Source organism: Molossus molossus, unplaced genomic scaffold (genome assembly GCF_014108415.1).
Source record: "Molossus molossus isolate mMolMol1 unplaced genomic scaffold, mMolMol1.p scaffold_m16_p_13, whole genome shotgun sequence".
In the NCBI taxonomy this organism is placed as follows: domain Eukaryota; kingdom Metazoa; phylum Chordata; class Mammalia; order Chiroptera; family Molossidae; genus Molossus; species Molossus molossus.
The window spans coordinates 34,262,004-34,284,650 of NW_023425348.1; the positions used below are offsets into that span (position 1 = coordinate 34,262,004).

The window sequence follows — 22,647 nt, forward strand, 5'->3', positions numbered from 1 at the left end:
TCTGTGGGCCGACGCTCTAACCGCTGAGCCAAATCGGCCAGGGCCCTTTTTCCAGTTTTATCTTAACATCTATTAACTTGTTGATTAGATTTTTCCTAACGTATAAATTAGTATGTGAAGTTAATTTTTGTTAGTTCTAATGGAAATGATATTAAAGTTTAACTTTGTATATTTCTCACAGAGGACCCTACAGACTTTAAAGATAAAATTATAACATTTACCTCTTAATTTGGATCATACTTTGTGACCTCTTCCTTACATACACAAAAACTGAATGGAATAAGATGTAAGAGTTCATTGTGTTTCCCAGGCATTTGACACTTCTGACAGGGCAGATGTGTCTCTGTGTGTATAATTTCTTTTGGCTTTGGTCTGATCTCAATTAGCATATTTCCTAAATACTTTCAGATTTTTGTAAAATGAAAAGAATGTTGCTGACCATCTATATTAAAAGTTCAAAAAAAACTTTTTTTAAATAAAGAAATGTAGCCCCATACCCAGGCATGTGCTCTAACCAGGAATTGAACCGATGACTTTTTGGTGCAGGGGATGATGCTTAACCAACTGAGCCACACTGGCCAGGGCCAAAAGCTGTTTTCTTACCCTCTAGTTACTGTTTCTTGGTGAATATTTGTTCCTTTTATTTGTATTCCTATCCAGGAAAACTTTCAAAGATCTCATCAGCGAAACAGCAGTTGGTGAACCAATTAAATTGTCTTCCAAATTGAGTGTATCTTCAATTTTCTAGATGATTGAAGAAATCAGTCTTATGTTAACCAAAATTGATTCTGAAGGCAATTGCAAAGAGAATCATTCAAAGTGACCCTTTTGAAAGAGAGAGAGAGTAGCATTTGGCTAAATGATTATGGTATATTGTTATAAAGAAAAAACTAGTATTGTTTTTAGCCAATCTCATTTATTAGAAAATCTATTTGGGTATCAGCATAGTTTTGATATAACCTAGTGAGTGCCTGTTTAGATGGGAACTTGAGGCCTCTACATTTTGTAATGATGCATGCCACTGGTTGAGTTGTCTGGCTTTCTGTGGAACTGAACCCTACATACCCTAAATTTCTAAGGTTAGTAAACTGCGTGGGGAGGTCTATACAGGCTGGTGGCCTGCACTAGGAGGAATATAGCTGTAAGATTAATGAAACCATTTAGTAACTGATCACTTGTAAAAATTCTTGTACTTTGCCGAACATTTTTCCCTGAATACAAAAATACTGTTTTGCATTTCATTACTTTTCTTGCCATTTTTATTTTAAATTAGTTAGAAATTTAGGTCTTGCATTAAAGTGGCTAATTGGGTATTCACTTTGTATACGTTTCCAAGTACCTTTTTACAAAAATGTAATTCTATTAATAAATCTGTCACTTAGTGAGTGAGCTCCTGTGACCTTTCCTATGGGCACGTGCCTTACATATATTAATACAATTATTAACATTTACTTATTCTACCCCAGACATTGTTTGTTGGAGAGGCATATTAAATTAAAGAGAGAGCATTTTGTATAGGAGGGATTCGTTCCTTCTATCATCTCTTTGGAAAAATGCTCTTTATTTCCATGGTTGGCCTAGTTTCTTCTTGTCCTTAAATATTAGACATCCACATGAATTCTCATCTTTACCTAAAGCAAATAACCTATATACATATATTATGTAGTAATTTGTTTTGAGTGTATAGGATTTGTTAATAATGTAATATTCAAGAAGGTATTTCACTTTTTATATTCGTAAGGTAAATAGTTAAAACATAAGATGTATTTCTACTTTGGAACCCTTTTGATTGGTAAGGAAAATTTAATGCCAAGTTTGTGCTTTTTAAGAAATGAAATCTTCTGGGTTGAGAATGGAAAAAGCAGTAGCTATGAAGATTCCCAGGATTTGTTCCACTTTTCTTTGGAACAGTTTCCTTAGCAGAGTGGGGAAACCATTTCCTTCCTGAGTTGTTGGAGCTCAGACTTGGAAGCATTTTCAAGTTACTACTATAGTAGAAACATTGTGTGGATGAAAAATTACTGCATGGAGAAAATGACTTGCTTGAGTTAAAATACTGTGGGGAAGTACTTTCTGCAGAGTTTGTTTAACTATTCAGGTATTTTTTTTTTTTCTCAGTAATATTTGTATGACTTTGGATTTGCATTTGATCTACTCTGGATTCATAATCTCAGCATGAACTTATTTTCATTTTCCCTGTTATATATGTGAAGCATTATATTTTAGCTTCTGAAGTTATTTAATTTTTATGTGACCGTTTCTAAAACATTGTTTTCATAAGCATTACAATAAAATCTTTATTTGTTAGATCTTCTTTAACTTGAAATTTGAAATTTTTTACATGTAATGGATTCAGCTTTGTTTTTGTTTTGGTTAATCATCATCATCAGGATGTTTTTCCATTGATCTTTTAGAGAGAGTGGAAGGGGGGGATAGGAGAAGATGGGGGTGAGAGAGAGAGAAACATCAACTGGTTGCCTCCCACATGAGCTTGGCCAACTGGGGCTGGGGCTGGAACCTCAACCCAGGTATGTGCCCTTGACCGGGAATCAAACCCATGACTCTGAGGCACAGGCCAATGCTCTAACCACTTAGCTACACCAGCTAGGGCTCAGCTTTGTTTTTTAACCTTTTGGGAAGAACAGTTTATGTAGATGGTTTTAATTGTTGGTTTAGTCTATGTAAAAATGAACACTTGGATGCTTTAAAAAAAAAATCATGTTAGGAATGTCTATATGCATACAAAAATGAATATATTTATTCAAAAAGTATTTATTCTCTGATATAGCAGAGAAGAAGACAGGTCCCTGCCCACATGGAATTTATATTTTAATTGGGAAAGAAAGACTTGAAAAAATTAGGATGGTTTAGGTGATGATAAGTGCTTTGGAGAGAAATAAAGCAGAGTTAGTGAGGGTTTGAAGGTAATGGAGGGGCCCTAAGGCTTTTTTACTCTTTTGTAAATGTTAAGAGATGTTCATCTGATAAGGTGACATTTGAGCAAAGATCTATAGGAATAAAAGCAAGGGGGCTAATAGATATCTGGGAGAAGAGTATTGAAGCAGAAGGAACAGCAAATGCTGGGCACCTGAGGTAAGAGTACTTGGCTTACTGAGATGGTAGTGTAACAGGCAAAAGGTAGAGCTGATCACAAAGGAAATATAACATAGATTATGTGTATTCTGATATACAGAATACTGTAGTTGAAACTGAAGTCTATACCGTTGGCTTCATTTAGGATCAGGTTCTGACCAATGTAGCAATTTACTTAGCTCTGTGATGAATAGTATGGAACTTGCTAACAAAAATGTTTGCAGGCTCCTTTTCAGTTTTCTCAGTCTAGTAGAAGAGAATGATTTGGAAGTAAAAATAATTGTAGCGTAGAGGAATTCTGTAGTGTAGAACTTTGTGCCAGCTTTAACGACTGTGTGGGGGAAGACTTCACAGAGGGGAAGGCTACATTAATTTTGAAGAATGAGCAAGAATAGAAAGATTTGGGTGTAAAGCAGCAAAGTACATCACAGAAAACTGTACAGTGGGTTTGTGTTAGAAACAGATTCAAGGAGACTATTGACAAGGATGAAATGTATGCCGGCCTTTAAGCAGTGAAAGAGGTTGAGATTAAGCAGTGACAGTCAGTGTTGTGTTGTAGATCATCCTGTGGCCAGTTTAGAGGATGTTTGGTGAGGTTGAGTGAGTGAGTCCCCAAATCAGGTGTCATTTAAAAGTGAAGAGGTCAGTCAGTCTAACATTTCTCAGTGAGGACATTTTGGGGTGGGCCAGGTTTTTACATGGTTAGTGCTAATTGTACATTACAGGACAGTTTCTTTTGTCCTTGACATTAAATGCCAGAAAAACCCCTCAGAGCATGATAATCTCCCCAATTTTTGAATGCTCCCAGAAAAAGTGGTATCCCCTATTTAAGAGATAAGTAAGCTTGGAACTCTGAGATGAAGAAGAGAAAGTGGAATTGCTGGAGGTTTAGGAAACATGGTTACTGATTGGCTTTAGGGAGTGTATATAAACACACACAGAGGTAGAGGTGCATTTGAGGCAGTATTGTGACAAGAAATTTTGTGACAGGTTCAATTTTGAAAACTAAGAAAATAAAATTCCGAGGAGTAAAATGACTGTTGATGTGATCACGAGGAATTAACTGTTATATTTAAGAACGGAATAGCTTATCAAGCCATTTTCTGGAAGGATATAGAAAATTAGATTATGTAAAGATAAATACAGGAAAAAGGCTAGGAATATAACTTATAATTAGGTTCAGAACTTAATCACTGTGCTTGAAGTTTTAAAGAATTCACAATGAGCAAGAGATAGATAGGCCTTGTCCGTAGTGGATTATATTTTGAGAAGCAAAGAAAGCTTAGCTTTGGTAATAAGGCAAGAACAGTATATTTTCAATGCCATAGGACAGGTATAAAGTACTATTCAAGAGGATTCAGAGAAGGCAGACATCAATTCTGCTTTTTACTATCAGGAGCTGAACCATACACAAGTTGAATGTGCTATTTAATTTTGTTGCAAATAGTCTGAATTGTGAAAGGCTTGCGTCATTCTTCTGTTCCATGGGCACTCTGTTTGACTATTGTGCTTTGTTCTTTAAGCATTGTTAGCTGGGGTAACTGCTTATCTAAAATGGGTTTGCTTATCAAATGTTACTTTGTATAATAATTGGACCTGTCAGAACAAACATTTTTGAAAGATTATAAGCAGATAATTGGTCATAGTTACATTTATGTTTCTTGCTAGCAATCAAGGCCAAGTGAGATTACTCGAATTCATACTTAACCATTATGCACTGAAGATTTAATCATTATGGACAAACTGCTAATGAGTCATAAATAACTTGAAATTTTTTCCCCTTTATGGTAGTTACAACTGAGATATTTATACACACTTTAAAAGTAAAACAATTTCTTGGTCTTCCTCTTTATTTCTAAATTGGATCGTATTTTATATTTTCTCTTTTTCAGTTTGCCAATAAATTCTTAAGCAGATTGGAGGTGAAACTTGTAGTCTTCAAAGAGCCTTTTTTCAGTTTTAGTGCTAAAACAATTGTATTTTAGACTTGTATAGTAATGCTTTCTAGTTTGAAATATAAAATTAGAACTTATTTTAATGTTTCAGAGTAATATTGAATAGAATTCCTGGGTCATTTCTTATTTGGAAATTTATTGCAATAAGAAATTTTAGTCCATTTTTCAGTTTTATTAGTGTTAGGTGCTATCACTTGATAATCTTAGATAGCTCAGTAGAATGGAAGGGAGAAAAGAATGAGAATTATTTTATATAAACAAACTGAGATTCTACTCTCTCAGAGACCACATATCTGTTATCTTTTTGTGAGTTGCAAACATAGTATTCTAGGGAGGATATTAATAAAGGTAGTTTGACCTTAAGCTTGTTCATGCTTTCACCTGTATAATTTTTTTTTTTTAAAGGTAGGGATGAATACTACTACTATTGTAACTCTGAAGGTTTATGAGTAGTAAAAGAACTATGAAAGTTCCTTAAGGCCTTGAAACAATTCTCTTTGAGATAAGTTAAAATGCTTGAGGGTGAATTACTCTCAGAGGGAGTTTGATTTACTTTCTGATATTATTGACATTTATGTGATCCTAATCAAGACCCTGTTTACTTCTCAGGTAGTTTATAGTGGTCTCAGCTCTTCTTCAGAGAGGTTTTTAAAAACTTTTCCAAACTACCTATTGTTCCACACTGTTAGATCTTTCATCTGTTAGTATGTAAACCTGGCATTATCAATAAATTAAATTAATGCCAGAGAATAAATTAATCTCTTTTCTGTTTATTTCAGACTTAATTCAGTGCACAAATGAGATGAATGTGAACATCCCACAGTTGGCAGACAGTTTATTTGAAAGAACTACCAATAGTAGTTGGGTGGTGGTCTTCAAATCTCTCATTACAACTCATCATTTGATGGTGTATGGAAATGAGGTAAGCACAGTTTTTGAAATTATTGACTAACAAGCATGCTGATGTGTTGACTTGATTATTTAGCTTCTGCCCCTGAAACTTCAGGAAAGCTTGAGCAAATGAATATATAGGTAGAAAGGGCAAGGTGCCTAGGAAGAAATATAATTGTAGACATTATAATTTGGGGAAAGATGGCTTGTAAGCCAGAAAGCAGAAAGTGGGTCAGAGCACAGAGGGCTTCAATAATGGGATCAAGAAGCAAAGATTAATGCCTACAGATGGGTTCTGTAAACAGCACTGGTTTTTGCAGGACTTGTATATGGGTTGCATGTTTATATCCAGTTGCTTTTTTATTATAGACCAATGAAATTTGATCTCATATAGTTTTCTGTTGAAGCACTGTGCCTAATTTAGGGGTGTGATGGCCTTTTGCTTAGAAGGCCTGATTGAAGAATGCCTTTTTCAGCAGAGATGTGATGTGTATCTGAAGTCTCCTTTACCCAAAAGGGGAACAAATAAAATACACAAGCTTTTGCAGTTTAATGTTTGGAAAGAATCATCTTTTTTTCTATGCAAGTCTAGCAGCTCATTTTTGGTTCTTACCTTAAATGACTCCCTCAGTCCAGTATACTTATAAAATTGTGTTAAAAGAACATTTGAGTGGAACTAGACAAGTCTACATTGGTATGTACCTTAGAAGAATGCAGGCCCCTGGTTGCTGGAAGATAGCTTCTATAGAGTTGGTGAAGGACTTTAGTTTTTGGCATTAGACTTCTGAGCATAATGATTTTCTGACATCCATCACTTTCCTCATTCTTTTGAGCATGTGAGTCATGGAACTCTTCTGTCATCTTTGACATATACCAATAGAGCATCGTTAAAGTTAAGAATTAATACAGGAATTTACCTACAACTTTATCTTTGCAACAGATCTGTTTGCACATTTTGGTGTTATTTTGTTTTTATTTTTGGTCTTTGTCCTAAAAGTATTATTATTGTTATATGTAGGTAAAATATTATATTTAGCTTTTTAAATATATTGCACCATAAGCATCTCCTTGTTCTATGTTCTTTGTATTTATCATCTTTAGTTATTACATAGTTGATCATATACACCATGATTTTCTTAACTGTTCCCCTTGCTGGAAATTTAGTTTTCTTATTATGCACTCTTACAGCACCACATTGAATGATTTTATTTGTAGTTTTTAAGTTTTAAGAGTTATTTCCAGAAGTGTTACCTGAAACATGATTATTTAGTCAATAGGCCTGACCATTTTTAGGACATATACTGCCATATGTTACTCAGTTGTTTTCTAATTTATTATAACCAGTATACAGTGTCAGTAGAAATGCTTGGATATATTAATTCCATTGTAACTTGAAACATTTTGATCTTAACTAGGATAATTACTTTTTTTTTTTTTTTATGAATTTTTATTTATTTTTTTTGTTACAGATATTTTACCTTTTTACCCCATTGGCACCCCCCACCCTACCCCCCCTCCACCCTGTCCCCGGCTTAGTTGTCCATGTCCATTGGTCATGCATACATGCATATAAGTTCTGTGGTTTATCTCTTCCCACCCCCCCACCCCCCATCCCCTCTTCTGAGGGATGTCAGTCTGTGCCCTACTTAGGATAATTACTTTTATCAGTAATGTGTTTGCTTAAAATCATGATCATGTAGTCCAAGGAATATCAGGCTTATATGTATTTTTCACTTTCTTTTTACAAAGTATAGTTAACCCTTGAACAACCTGGGCTTATATTTCATGGGTCTGCTTATATGTGAATTTTTTTTTTTCCAAAAAATACTGTAAATGTATTTTCTCAAGATTTTTAGTAACATTTTGTTTTCTCTAGCTTACTTTATTATAAGAATACAGTATGTAATACCTATAACATGCAAACATGTGTTCGATTATTTATGTTATTGGTAAGGCAACAGTAGGCCAGTAGTAGTTAAGTTTTGGGGGAGTCAAAAGTTATAATGGATTTTTGACTGCTCTAGGGGTTTGCACCCCAACCCCCGCATTGTTGAAGGGTCAACTGTAGTTTATTCTTTAAAAAGAAAAAGCTACAAATGTAACCAACTGCTGCCAGATAAGGAGACTGTAAATAAGATAATACTAGAAGCAAAGCTTGATAAAGGCAAAGAAACAAAGTTTACTGTCATTTCTTACAATTGATTGACAGGAAGAGAAAGATAGTATTTCATTATAGTTTTTAGATAAACTCTTGTGTACTTTCCCTTAAGCAGCTAGGACAAATTCAGTGCTCTGCTCATTTTTTGTGCGAGTTTATGCAACCCTCAGGTTTTTGCATTGGCAATTGTTACTAGTCTGAGAGAGTATGCATAGGATCTTTGCTGTGGTGTTGGGAATACCATGGAACAGTGGTTGTCAAATAGGGCAGAAGAGGAGAGTGACTTCTTCCACTCCTCCCACCCCCACCCCCAACCCAGAGGAAGTTTGTCACAACTGGAAGGAATGTTACTGGCACCTAGTGGGTAGAGGGCAGGGTTGCCTCTAAACATCTTGTAATGCACAGGACAGACCCTCATAACAAAGAATTAATAGAGTTTATGAATATCAGAGTCTAATACTGCCATTTTGAACAGGTTGTTTTAGGATAAGTGATGAAAGATATGTCTTTGATTTATAAGCTGTTTTTCAAAATCCTGGTGGGTTTGTTTAGAGTGATTTCAGATCACCAACTTTGAATTGAGAGTGATGATATATATCCTAATTGATGGTAACCCTCTGCATACTTAAAAAAAAGGAAATCTTAAGGAGAAGTGAAATCGAAAGGAATTTTTTTAGCTCTCTTTTTTTGAGGTTGTATGGAATTGGAAGTTAAGATAATGTTATTTGGTAAGCATTTTGGAGGGCATTTTGAGATGAACTTTTACATACATGCTGACCCAGCAATTCCACCCTAAGCATGTATCATGAGAAACTCTTGTATGCTTGCACACAGAGACCAAGTACAAAGATGTCAATTAAACATTGTTAATAAAAGTGAAATTGGCAAGAACTTTAATATCCGTAAAAGAATGATACATAATATTATAGTAGCTCATTATAATTCTAGAACATCATTTAAAAGAATAATTCTTGGGAAAAGTTGTTATAAAGCACATTAGAAAAGAAGAACAATATGATATTTCTGTAAATTTAAAATAGAAATAAAATTATATACAGTTTAGAGATACTTATATATGTAGTAAAATTACAGAAATGTGGGAATGATATATACCTACTCAGACAAGTGATTGACTCTAAAGAGGGGGAGAGAAAGAACGGGATTAAAGGTGTTTTTTTTTTTTTTTTTTTTAATCCTCACCTGAGGATATTTTTCTTTTTTCTTTTCTTTTTTTTTTTTATCCTCACCCAAGGACATTTTTCCATCTTTTGTACAGATAGAGTGGGAGGGAGAGAGAGGGAGAGAGAGAGAGAGAGAGAGATCGACGTGAAAGGGACACATCTAGTGGCTGCCACCCGCACGACCAACCAGGGCTGGGGACAAACTGCAACCGAAGTACGTGCCCTTAGCGGGAACCAAACCCGGGTCTCTCCGGACCACAGGCCGACGCTCTAACCGTTGAGCCAAACCGGCCAGGGCTTGAGGATATTTTTCTATTTATCTTCAGATAGAGTGAGAGGGAAAGAAAGGGAGAGAGAGAAACATCAATGTGAGAGGGACACATTGACTGGTTGCCTCCTGCATGACCCCGACCAGGGCTGGGGACGAACCGCAACCAAGGTATGTGCCCTAGACTGGAATCAAACCCGAGACTCATTGGTCTGCGGGTCGATGCTCTAACCACTGAGCAAAAACGGCGAGGGCTGTTTTGATTCTAAAAGAAGCTCAAAAGTGAATATTGTAATGTGTTTAATCTGGACAGTGGGTAAGAGGATGTCTGTAATATTGTTCTCTTGTATGATTGTAAGTATTTTTGCTTTTTTAAAAAGTTAAATGCCACCTGAATATGATTAGTTGTAGTCCATCTATGCTGCAAAAAAGGGCAAAATTACTGATATCAGTTTAAATGTGCTTATTTCTTTTTATTTTGACTTAAATTGCTGTGGGCATTAGGCCTTAATAAATTCTTGTGTATTGATGAAAAATATGTGTTTTTAGGTTTGGTAGCTACTTAATAGGCAGACTGAGGATGAGAAATTTAAACTAGATAAACTTAATGAAATGTATTAACCACTTTTCTCAAATTAGAGTTTGTTAATGGCAGTACCTTAATTTGACGTAATTATTTGTTTTTGTTTTTTCAGCGTTTTATTCAGTATTTGGCTTCAAGAAACACGTTGTTTAACTTAAGCAATTTTTTGGATAAAAGTGGATTGCAAGGTAAAGACAATTTACTTATAGGATATCAAGAGTGACTCCATGTGATGATTACTGCAGAGTTGAACTCTGTCTTTTGGAACATGTGCTGTAGAGGAACCTCATTTTAGTAGTTGTAGGGAAGAAAAAACTGTATTTTAATGTGAAGATTAGGATGGACTTGACTACTTGATGCCTACAGCTCTTTGAGAAACAGTATAGGGTAGTCATTTAGAGCATGGATTCTGGAACTGGACTACCTGGGTTTGAATCCCATCTCTACCACTTACTAGCTACATGAACTTGATCAAGATACTTCACCTCTGTGCATCTGTAAAATCAGGAATAATGATAGCACCTGCCCTATAAGATTGTCATGAGACTTAACCTAGTTAATAAATGTAAAGTGCTTAACAATTTCTGGCACACAAGAAGTATCTTGTGTAAGTATCTGCTTTCATTGTTAGTGTTATTATTTTATGCTTTAGTGCAAAAAATGTAGTTGGGGATATTATACATTTAGTAGCAAAGGTAAGCAGTGTTTTATTCAGATGAATTGCTCATTGATACACCTGTTATTTTATCTTATTTTACTTTTAGTAACTTGAAATTGCTGTAATCTAGTGTTGTAGCATTCCATGCGCATTCTGTCTTAATGGGATCTGTTGTACTTAGTTCCAGAATGCTAACGTTCGTTAGCATTATAGAATGTCAACTCTAGGAAGAAACTCATAAAAGATATACCAAGTGACTTGGGAATATCAAACAGTAAGGCTCTATCTGGGAAATGTCTTTAGAGAAGGTGAGATTTGTGCTGGGTTTTGAAAGATGGTTAGGGACATGAGTTGGCTTAAGTAACGTACACAGATACACATGGATGTGAATGAACATGGGGTATTTGAGATTTATAGTGTAAATGATTAATGTGAACAGAATGTATGAATGATGTGTATTGGAGACTATGTAGTGGCAGATAGCCATCAAGAAGCTGTTTGGAACCCAAAATCAGGCACAGAAGAATTTGATAGAGTTGGGATTTTGTAATGCAATGAGAAATCAGAGAAGTTTTTTGAGTTGAGGGAGGAGGGGTGAGGAAATGTGGGTAATAAAGAAAGCATCATAGCTCAGTGCAGGTTGGATTAGAGTGAATGAAGTCTTGAAGACATCAAGACTGTTCTGGTCATCATTTCGGTCATTCTGTGGAGAGTTAATGAGAACCTAAATTGTGGCTCTTGTGCATATACAATCAATAGAATTTAGTGACTAGCTGTGTTTGAGTTAGAGACTGTCCAGTTCGGTACTTGTTTATTTTTGGCAGATGGAAGTATTAATTGGAATGAATTGAATACCCTATCTTATACAGATTTTGGAAGATCTGTAATCTATACATAAGAACAAGTGTTACAGGATTGATTTTACTTTACTGAAATATATAGTACTCTAAGTAGTTAAAGAAAAAAATTAAGCAATGAAATCTCTTTTTCACATAAAATCTTAAATAGAAGCTATTTAAGATTTATACCATAGATAAAACTGGAACTGCTCTGTTTGGGGGGACATGAAAGAAACTGCTGGTTCATCTTTTTATTTCTGCTACTCCCCTTATTCAGTTTCATTCAACTAAGAGTTAAGATTTTAAGACTGGCATTCCTTTTACGTAGAGAACAGTTGTTAGGCCTTTTATTTAAAGTTTGTATTCTAAAGAGATTATACAAATAAGACGAACAGTAATTAAAAACATTTAATTCAGTGGTGGTTTTGAAAAATAATTTTGATTGTTGATGTATTTTGTTGGGTGGAGTCATATATTTTACTAAATGTATACTGGGTGTTAACATTTATTTATGTAAATATAAGCTTCTTGTCTAGTGAGTTAGATACTGTGCACATCTAATAGCTATGAGCTGTACTTGGAGTAGAAATAATGTGGGAGCACAAAATATTCAGGAAAAGTTTCAGAGATTGAGCTTTGAAGGATGAGAGGTATTTCCCCCAGTAGAGGGATAGAGTCTATTAGAGGGAATAGTGTGAACTAAAGAGATGAGGAATGTGAATGTGTAATACCTTATCAAATATACTAGTGTCTATGAGGAATTATCAGAGCAGATATTTTTTCTTTCTTATTTTGTTCACTAGTTTTTCTTCAGTTGCACTTAGTAGGCATTGAAATATTTGCTGTATACATGCACTGGTGACTATGTTAAATCCAGTCACTTTACATTTTCTTTTTTGGTTGTTTTGAATGGTCTTTTTGTATTTTTTTTTTTTTTTTATCCTCACCTGAGGACATGTCTCCATTTTTTGTTCAGGTAGAGTGGGAGGGAGAGAGAGGAAGGGAGAGAGAGAGAGAAACATCGACGTGAAGGGACACATCGAGTGGCTGCCACCCGCACGACCAACCAGGGCCGGGGACAAACTGCAACCGAAGTACGTGCCCTTAGCGGGAACCGAACCCGGGTCTCTCCGGACCGCAGGCCGATGCTCTAACCGCTGAGCCAAACTGGCCAGGGCTGAATGGTCTTTTTGAAGTAGCAGAGATAATAAGTAAAGTTAAATTTGTTAGATGAAGATGAGCCAAAATAAAACGGACCTGCTTTTCAATGAGGAACAAAAATGTATAGACTTCCTTGAGTCAGCGTCAGCAATAATAAAAATACAAGATTTTTTTTCTTTTATAATATTGATTAGATTTACTGTTGCTGAAGTTTTCAGATCTCATGGTTGTAATGAAACAAAACCTTAGAATAATTTAGGTATTCATTTAGAAAGTTTTATTGAAAACATACAATTGTTTCTTTGTTATGCCTTAAACTTACATATTGACATTTTTTCATCATACTATACAGTTATCTTCTGTGCTTTTTTTAAAAAAAAACACCCATCATCTTTTTATTGAGTTTTTTAGAGCAGGAGGAAGGAGAGAGAGAGAGAAACATGGATGTAACACTGAGTGGCTATCTCCTGCACGCCCCCTACTGGAGATCAAGCCCGAAAACCGAGTAGTATGTGCCCTGACCAGGAATCAAACTGGGACCCCTCAGTCCATGGGTCATTGTGCAATCCACTGCGCCACAATGGCCGGGCTCTTCTGTGCTTGTTAATACGGTTGCCGTACATGGTTATGGTTGTTCTAAATAATATACAACTAATAATTTCTTAAGTATGAAAATTATGCACTTGCTTTAATGATTTGAGGAATGGAGTTGTGGTTCCATAGGATGTTAAATTTGAGTTATGAGGTTATTAAGAAGTGTAAGAGAACGTGTTTTTCTAACTCCTAATAAAAGATAGGAATGATGATGAGAAGCAGAGCAGAATTATTTTTTTAGTGAAATTCTAAGGGGGAAGGTTTTTCAAAGTCACATCTGACATACCTAACTTAAAAATGTGAAATCTGAGAGATTTTAAATTAGAGATTCTAATTTTCATTAGCCATTAAATGTACATCACAAAACTGAGTTGGAACATCAGGACATGGTCATTGGATGAAACGAGTTGTTTTTCTAAGAAAATTTGCATTTTAATCATTTATGAAAACTTTTTCTTTTTTCTTTTCTTTTACAGGATATGACATGTCCACATTTATTAGGCGGTATAGTAGATATCTAAATGAAAAAGCAGTTTCTTACAGACAAGTTGCATTTGATTTCACGAAAGTAAAAAGAGGGTGAGTTAAGATTTATTTCTTTTTCTTGACCTTTAATGGATTTGAATATTTAAAAATGTAAACCATAAAATTTAATCGATTATGAATTATGGAATTTCAGTCCAGTTTAAAAAGAACTTCAATTTTCCTTGAAGATGTACATCAGATACTTTTTGCACTAGGATTTTAAAATTTTATAACAACTTTATTGAGATCGAGTTTGCACAAAAAATTTACCCTTTTAAAGTTTACAGTCGAGTGGTTTTTAGTATATTTACAAAGTTGTGCAACATCACTACTATCAAATCTCAAAACAGCATTTTTTATAATAATTTTTATTTTTCAAGTGCAGTTGACATATAGTATTACATTAGTCTTGGGTGATTAGCCATTTATATAACTTACAAAGTGATCACCCTGATAAAGTAGTACACACAGACATAGTTATTACAATATTATCGATTATGTTCCTTATGCTATACTTTATATCACCATGACTATTCTGTAGCTACCAATTTGTACTTCTAAATCCTTTCATCATTTTCACCCATCCCCCAACACTCTTTTCATTCAACAATCATTAAAATGTTCTTTGTATCTATGAGTCTGTTTTGATTCTGCTTATTCATTATTTTGGTTTTAAGATTTTACATATAAACCCTGGCCATTTTGGCTCAGCAGTTAGAGCGTCTACCCGCGGACCAGAGAGGCCCAGGTTCGGTTCCTGCTAAGGGCATGTACCTCGGTTGCAGTTTGTCCCTGGCCCCAGTTGGGGGTCGTGTAGGTGGCAGTCAGTTGATGTGTTTCTCTCAGATTGATGTTTCTCTCTCTCCTTCACACACTTTCTCTCCCTCTACTCTATCTGAAGATAAATTCAAAAATGTCCTCGGGTGAGGATTTAAAAAAAAAAAAAGATTTTACATATAAGTGAAATCATCTGGCATTTGTCTTTCTCTGACTTATTTTACTCAGCACAGTACTAGGTATATCCATGTTGTTTTAGATGACAAGATTTTATTTTATTTTTTTTGACTGAGTCATTTTATTTTACACACACACACACACATACACACCAGTTCTTTATCCATTCACTCATTGATGGACACTTGGGTTGCTTCTATATCTTGACTACTATAAATAATGTTGCAATGGACATATGTCTTTTTGATTTAGTGATTTGAGTTTCCTCAGAAAAATACCCAGAAGTGAAATTCCTGAGTCCTTCTTTGTCTCTTGTTATAGCCTTTGTTTTAAAGTCTATTTTGTCGTTTATAAGTATCGCTACACCAGCTTTTTGGTTTGTTTGTTTCCATTTTTATGAAATATCTTTTTTTCATCCCTTTACTTTCAGTCTGTATGTCTTTCAATCTGAAGTGAGTCTCTTGTGCACAGGATATATAAGGGTCTTGTTTTCATTCAGCCACCATATATCTTTTGATTAGAACACTTAATCTATTTGCATTTAAAGTAATTATTGATAGATATGTAATTATCGCCACTTTATTATTCATATTTTCTTCTTTTAAAGAAGTCCCTTTAACATTCTTGTATTACTGGTTTGATGGTGAATTCCTTTAGCTCTTTCTTGTTTGGGAAGCTCTTTATCTGACCTTTGACTGTAAATGATATCCATGCTGGATAAGAGTAATCTTGGTTGTAGGCTCTTGGTTTTCATCGCGTTGTATATTTCTTGCCAATCCCTTCTGTCCTGCAAACTTTATGTTGCAAAATCAACTGACAGTCTTACGGGAGCTCCCTTGTAGAACTACCTGCTTTTCTCTTGCTGACTTTTTTTTTTTAATATATCTTTATTATTGAAAGTATCATGCTGCTTTTATGATTCTCTCCTTGTCTTTAACCTTTTGCATTTTAAGTATGTGTCTTGGTGTGGGCCTCTTCGGGTTCATCTTGTTTAGGACTCTCTGAGCTTCCTGGACTCGTGTGTCTTTTTCCTTTACCAAGTTAGGGAAATTTTCAGTCATTATTTCTTCAAATAGATTCTCAGTCCCTTGCTCTTTCTCTTCTCTTTCTGCTACCTCTGTGATGCGACTGTTATTATACTTGATATTGTCCCAGAGGTACCTTAAACAATCCTCATTTTTTTAAAATTATTTTTTCTTTTTGCTGCTCTGATTGGGTGTTTTCTGCTACGTTGTCTTCCAAATCATTGATGCAGTTCTATGCTTCAACTAGTGCAGTGTTGATTCCTTCTGTTGTATTTTTCATTTCTGACTGGTTCTTTTTTATGGTTCTTATGTCGTCTTACTAAGTTCTTTGAGCATCCTAATAATCATTGTTTTGAACTCTGTATATGGTAGTTTGCTTGCCTCCATTTAATTTTGTTCTTCTTTTTCTGGAGATTTCTCCTGTTCTTTCTGTTGTTGCTCTTTTTTATAAAAAAATTGACTTTAGAGAGAGAGGGAGAAAGAGAGAGAAACATTAATCAGTTGCCTCCTGCATGCCTGGACTGGGGTTCAAGCCTGCAAGCTGGGTATGTGTTCTAAACGGGAACTGAATCTGCCACCTTTCAGTGTACAGGATGTTGCTCCAACCAACTAAACCACACTGGCCCAGGACTTTTGGTGTTCTGTTTGGGACATGTTTCTTTGTCTCTTGGTTTCCTCTCTGTGTTTGTTTCTGTGTATCGGGTAGATCTGCTATGTCTCCCAGTCTTGGTAGGGTGGTCCTGGGCCCCACAGGATACCTACAGCTCAGTGAGATGGAGAACTTCTAGAGTCCCAGGTGTTTCTCTTATTTTTTTTTTTTTAATCCTCACCCGAGGACATTTTTCCATTTTTTGTTCAGATAGAGTGGGAGGGGGAGAGAAGAAGAGAGAGAGAGAGAGAAACGTTGACATGAAAGGGACACATCGAGTGGCTGCCATCCACACGACCAACCAGGGCCGGGGACAAACTGCAACTGAGGTACATGCCCTTAGTGGGAACCGAACCGGGTCTCTCTGGACCGCAGGCCGACACTCTAACCACTGAGCCAAACTGGCCAGGGCCCAGGTGTTCCTCTTAAAGGGCCCACACACAAACTTACTTGGACTCACTTACTCTGAGTTCCATCACTGGGGCAGCAGCCTCCCCGGCCATCAGAGCCGAGCACTTCAGTTGTGCTCTTCTGTGGGCTGTGTGCACCTTCCTATTGGAGTTGAGCCTTAATTGCTGTTGACACCTCATTGGGTGGGTTTGACCCTTGCCCCCCCATCCCGGCCAATTGGCTAGGAGGACTGGCCAGGGCTACAGTGGAGGAGCTGCTGTGTAGAGTCTGACTCTATGGAGCAGAACTTCCTTCAGCGGGGCTTTGGTGCCCACTGAGTCTTCCTCTTGAGTGTATCACTTGTGGAGGTATTTGGGTGGTGCTTCAGTGTGGTCTGAAGCTGGCCGCTGGGTGTGCTGACTCTGGGTCCTCCCAGGATTGCAGACCAAGGTTAGCCACTCCTGTGCGCTGCCCAGGGCAACCTGGCAGGAGCTACAAAGTGATCTTCAGATGGCTGTTGCTAGGCTTGGAGGTTCCTGAGAGAGGCCAAGCTCTGAACCGAGTCCAGCTGCTGCTAGTGCTGGACCTCTGGTCATACTGAGGCCAGACACTGCTTGCTTGGAGTTTGTGAACCTTTGAGAGAATTTAGAAAAGTCTGCACCATGAGCCAAAAGACAGGCCGTTTGGAAAAGCCACTGGAAGTGGCTTTGGTGGGCCCGAGAGTTGAGTGGAGTGGTTTCTCGGGGAATCACCAGAGCAGAGAGAACAGGGTTAGTCAGGTTGATGGAGACTCAGATATGTTACCCACTTGTGCCTGCAGGGGGTGGGCTCAGCAAAGGAACAATGGCCTCTGCAAGCACTTCTCTGGGAATTCAGCTGCCCCTCCAGCCTTCTCCCCAAAGCCACACAGCTCACTTTCTCCTCTGTATATGTCCCCAACATCTTTTGAGCTGCTGCCCCAGTGCTGGAACTCAGAGTAAGTGAGTCCAAGTAAGTTTGAGTGTGGGCCTCTTTAAAAGGAACACCTGGGACTCTAGAAGTTCTCCATCTCATTGAGCTGCAATTCCCTCTGGTTTTCACAGCAAGAAGTTATAGGGACTGGAACCCTGGGTTAGGGAGCCTGGGGGCAGGAGGGCTGGGCCTCCTTGCTCCTGGGAGATTTCCACAGCTGAGATATCCCTCCCAATTTTTAACAGCCTCACGTGGGTGGGACCAACCCATTCCGTGTCACCACCCTTCCTACCAGTCCTGACATGGCTTCTCTGTATCCTGTTGTAATTTTGATGTGGTTGTGGGATGATGCCAGTACTGTGGTTACCTACTCTGCCATCTTGACCCCCAAACATTTCATTGCTTCAGAAAGAAACCCCAAACTCATTAGTAATCACTTCTTATTTTCCTCTTCCTCCAAGCCCTAGCAACCACAAATCTACTTTTTGTTTCTGTGGATTTGCCTAGTCTGGACATTTCATATAAGTGGAATCATACATTATGTGGCCTTTTGTGTGTGGCTTTTTTTTTCACTTAGCATATGTATTCACATTGTAGCATGGATCAGTTTCTTTTTATGGCTAAATAACATTTTATTGTATGGACTACACTACATTTTATTTATTCATCAGCTGAGTGGTTTCTACTTTTTGGCAATTGGGTATAGTGCTGCTATGAGTATTGGGGACTAAATGACTACTGATAAAATGAGTGTGTGAAATGTGGATAAGAATAAAGAAGGGGTTGCAATGAGGGTATGGTGACCTTATCCCAAACACCAGCAGCTAATACTGATCAATGTAGTTTAGTATTTGAGAGGTTAACTTGACTTATTGGAGAGAGTTGTTGGACTGAAGCTAAAGTTGGACAGTAGCTGCCTACCTAAGGCAGTCCAGAGTTTGTTCTTTAAATTCTGTTGTGTGGCACAAAGCATTACTGTTGCTTTTCTGGCTCCTGGGTTTGTGATTGAAGTAGGTAACTCAGGGTGGAGCAGCTGGTTATAAATATGATTTATTTGTAAATTAGGGAAAGCTTGTACACTTTTTGAAAGTGCCTTGTTATTCTGTCAAAAGGTTACAAAAAGCATGGTTTTGAAGTCTAATGTGGTGGGGTTTATATAATGATCCTACCACTGATTAATTAGTTCTCTGACCGTAGACAGTCATATAACCTCACAACCTAAAATTTCATCACCTATAAAATGGGACAGGATTTTTGTGAGAAATTCACAAAACATCAAGTCCTTAATGTGGAGCCTGATATATATTAAGCACTTAGTGTTAGTTGTGTACCTTAGCCACAGTACCTAGTGTTTTTGTTACTAGTTTTGTAAAATTCTAGTTTATTTGGTACTGCTAATATTTCTCTATCTTTAGAAATATCTAAAGGAATCTTTTTGGATTTATTTAACAATATATTTTATTAAAAACATTCCTCTTAATCACTTATTTTTAATGGTCAAATTAGAATGACTTGGTAAAATTGTCTTTTATTTTATAATAAAGTAATTTTAGTTATAATTTTCTATATAACAAGCAATTTCTGTTTGTGAGTAATGAATAAAATACCTCAAATAAAGCAGTGCTTACCAAGATCTGAGTTTAACTGTTGGCTCCATCAGGTTCTAACTGTCTAGTCATTTGAGGCAATTATTTTATTTGTAAGTTAAAAAAAAAATAGTAAAACAGCCCTTTCCACACATGAGTGGTGTGAGAATCAGATGCATGTCTCACGTGAAAAGTGCATTATAAACCTGGCTGTATAATGTAAACTTTGATTTTTATTTCTCTTGTTTTATATCTTTTTTTAGTTTTAAATGAGCACCTTGATAGATGTAAATATTTCCTGTTGTTGTTTTTTTCTGTATGATTTATGCTTGAGATTTCAGGTTCAATAATGACTTAAAAATATGTGACATTTCATAGCAACTTGTCTGTTTAAATAGAGAACCAGATGAGAGTTTGAAATGTAGATTTAATAACAAATATAATTGTTTTTTTAAAACAGGGCTGATGGAGTTATGAGGACAATGAACACAGAAAAACTCCTAAAAACAGTACCTATTATTCAAAATCAAATGGATGCCCTCCTTGATTTTAATGTAAGTTGATTGTGCAAATCTTTTATAATTTAAGATTTAAAAAATATTATCCCTATAATTGGTCAGAATTTTTATTTTAATGTTTTCATAGACTCTACTTCTCACACTATTCTTTTGGGCTAAGTGTTTTCTATAAATGTAGGCCCAAATCAGATTACTTTCCATTTTTATAATTGTTTTAGATTTACTCTGATTTCTTGGGTGTGCTTCTCTAGCTCTAGAATGATAGGGTATGCAGATGCTCAAGTCCCTTATATAAAATGGCTTAATATTTGCATATAACCTATGCACATCCTCCCATATACTTTATTTATTTATTTATTTATTTATTCCTAACTCGAGGACATTTTTTATTTTTTGTTCAGATAGAGTGGGAGGGAGAGGGAGGAAGAGAAAGAGCGAGAGAGAAACATTGACGTGAAAGGGACACATCAAGTGGTTGCCTCCTGCACAACCCAACCAGGGCCGGGGACCAACTGCAACCAAGGTAGTGCCCTTAGCGGGAACCGAACCTGGGTCTTTCTGGACCACAGGCCGACGCTCTAATCACTGAGCCAAACCAGCCAGGGCCCTCCCATATACTTTATTTAAGTCATCTCTAGATGACTTATAATACCTAAAACGCTGTAAATGCTCTGTAAATAGTTGTACTCTATTGTTTAGGGAATAGTGACAAGAAAATAGGTCAGTACATGTTTACAGATACAACCATTGTAGGCCTAACTACTAGTATATGTCAGCAACAATGTAACTTTTTCCCCCTTGAATATTTTCTATCCACGGTTGGTTGAATCCTCAGATATGGAACCCATGGATATGACCTGCTCACTATATAAACTAAAGAAAGTGATGGAGCCCTGGCTGGTGTGGCTCAGAGGTTAGAGTGTCAGTCTGTGCACCAATGGGTTGCAAGTTCGATTCCCAGTCAAGGACACATACTTGGGTGGCAGGTTTGATCCTTAGCCCTGGTGGGGCAGGTGCAGGAGGCAACCAATCCATGTGTCTCTCCTTCCCTCTCCCTCCCTTCTTTCCACTCTGTAAAAATCAATGGAAAATTTTCCTTGGGTGAGAATTAACCAAAAAAAAAGAAAGAAAGAAGGTAAGTGATGGAGAGGTGAAGGGGTTGATCTGAAAAATCTGCCTTCTTTTGGTAATGGTTTAGATTTTTAAAAATGTATGGCTGTTTTCTTTAGTAATAGCCAACTTAGTATTTTACTTTTGTCTGCTTGGTAGGACTCAAAGCATGACGATTATTAAGAAATAAGAAGTTCAAATATGCTTATAACAGCCTGTTTTGTAGCTGTTGCCCAAGGGCATTGTGTTCCCTAGAAATTTTGTTTTAATTACCATCACTTAAATCAAGTTGCCAGCTTTATATTTGTAATATGTTAAATACTAATATTTTTAAGTCTTTTTTTTGGGGGGGGTCATCTATTTTAAGACATTTTATTTTAGAGCTTATAAGTGCACATTAGTGAATGGAACTGATAATTTCATGCTGAAATTGATTTTTCCTTTAACTTGTGCTGTTGATACTCTTTAAGCTGCTGGAGGACAGGCACCTGGTCTGCTTTTTCTCTGCTGTTTCTCCATTGTCCTGTGTTTGGCACATAGATACTCTTCAGTAAATATTCATTAAATGAATCCTGTGCTTCATAGACTAGAACATAGCAAGTCAGACTATGACTTGCTGCCTGTTTTTGTATAGCTTATGAGCTAAGAATGATTTTTACATATTTAAGTAGTTGAAAATATTTTGACAGGTAACAATTCATTTCAATTTAAATTCAGTGTTTGCAGTAATGTTATTGTAACACGGCCAGGCTCATTGGTTTACATATTATCTGTGGCGGTTATTGTGATGTAATAACAGAATTGAATAGTTGTGACAGAGACCATATAGACCACAGAGTCTAAAATACAATCAGGTCCTTTACAAAAAAAGTTTTCTGACCCCTAGTGTAGAACACATAGGAGATTAACTAACTACTGAATGCTATTTTGGTTTTAATAGAGAAGAGGGTCCAACCATGAAATTTGTTTTCACTTTATAAAATTACTCTCTTCAGTGTCTATATTGTATTCTTTTCATGTCTGTTGTACTTCATTGTATGTAACAATTTACTTGATATACCTATTGATAGTAGTTTTTCTGTGTTTGTTTGCTTATATGTTTGTTTTTAATCCAGAAAATAAACCAGGAAAAAAAAAAAAACCTAGAGAAGAGAGGGGGCACCAAATTGTGTGTGTTAGATAATGTGTGTATCTACACATTTATAAACCTATTTCTGTAGGGTTAATGCCTACAATAAGAATTTGGTGGTTCAAAGGACATAAACATTTAAATTTTTAGAATACTGCCAATTTATACTCCAAAAGGGTTGAGCCAGTCACTTGTCAACAGGTGCCTATTTTCCTTTATTTGTATTCGTACTGAATAATACCTTGGTTTTGATTATTTTGATACTTGCTGGTCTGGTGCTCAAGAAAGGATATTTCAGTAATTTAATTTTATTATTATATCTTAATTTATCTGATAAGTAAATTGAGCTTCTTTCACATATTAGTCATATGTATTTTTTATTTTGTGAAGTGTCTGTCATTTGCATTATTATAATATTATCTCTCTATA

The 22,647-nt window shown here is 36.3% G+C and overlaps 1 protein-coding gene across 31 annotated transcripts in view; it reads left to right on the plus strand.

The window, feature by feature from the left end:
* Positions 1-22,647, plus strand: part of PICALM (phosphatidylinositol binding clathrin assembly protein) — a 103,674-nt gene that overhangs the window by 24,092 nt on the left and 56,935 nt on the right. For all 31 annotated transcript variants that reach the window (XM_036259977.1, XM_036259976.1, XM_036259988.1 and 28 more), the window contains 4 exons: positions 5,828-5,970; positions 10,242-10,317; positions 13,858-13,960; positions 19,922-20,015. In XM_036259977.1, the coding sequence (XP_036115870.1) occupies positions 5,828-5,970; positions 10,242-10,317; positions 13,858-13,960; positions 19,922-20,015 (416 nt within the window). The remainder of the gene's footprint in view (positions 1-5,827; positions 5,971-10,241; positions 10,318-13,857; positions 13,961-19,921; positions 20,016-22,647) is intronic.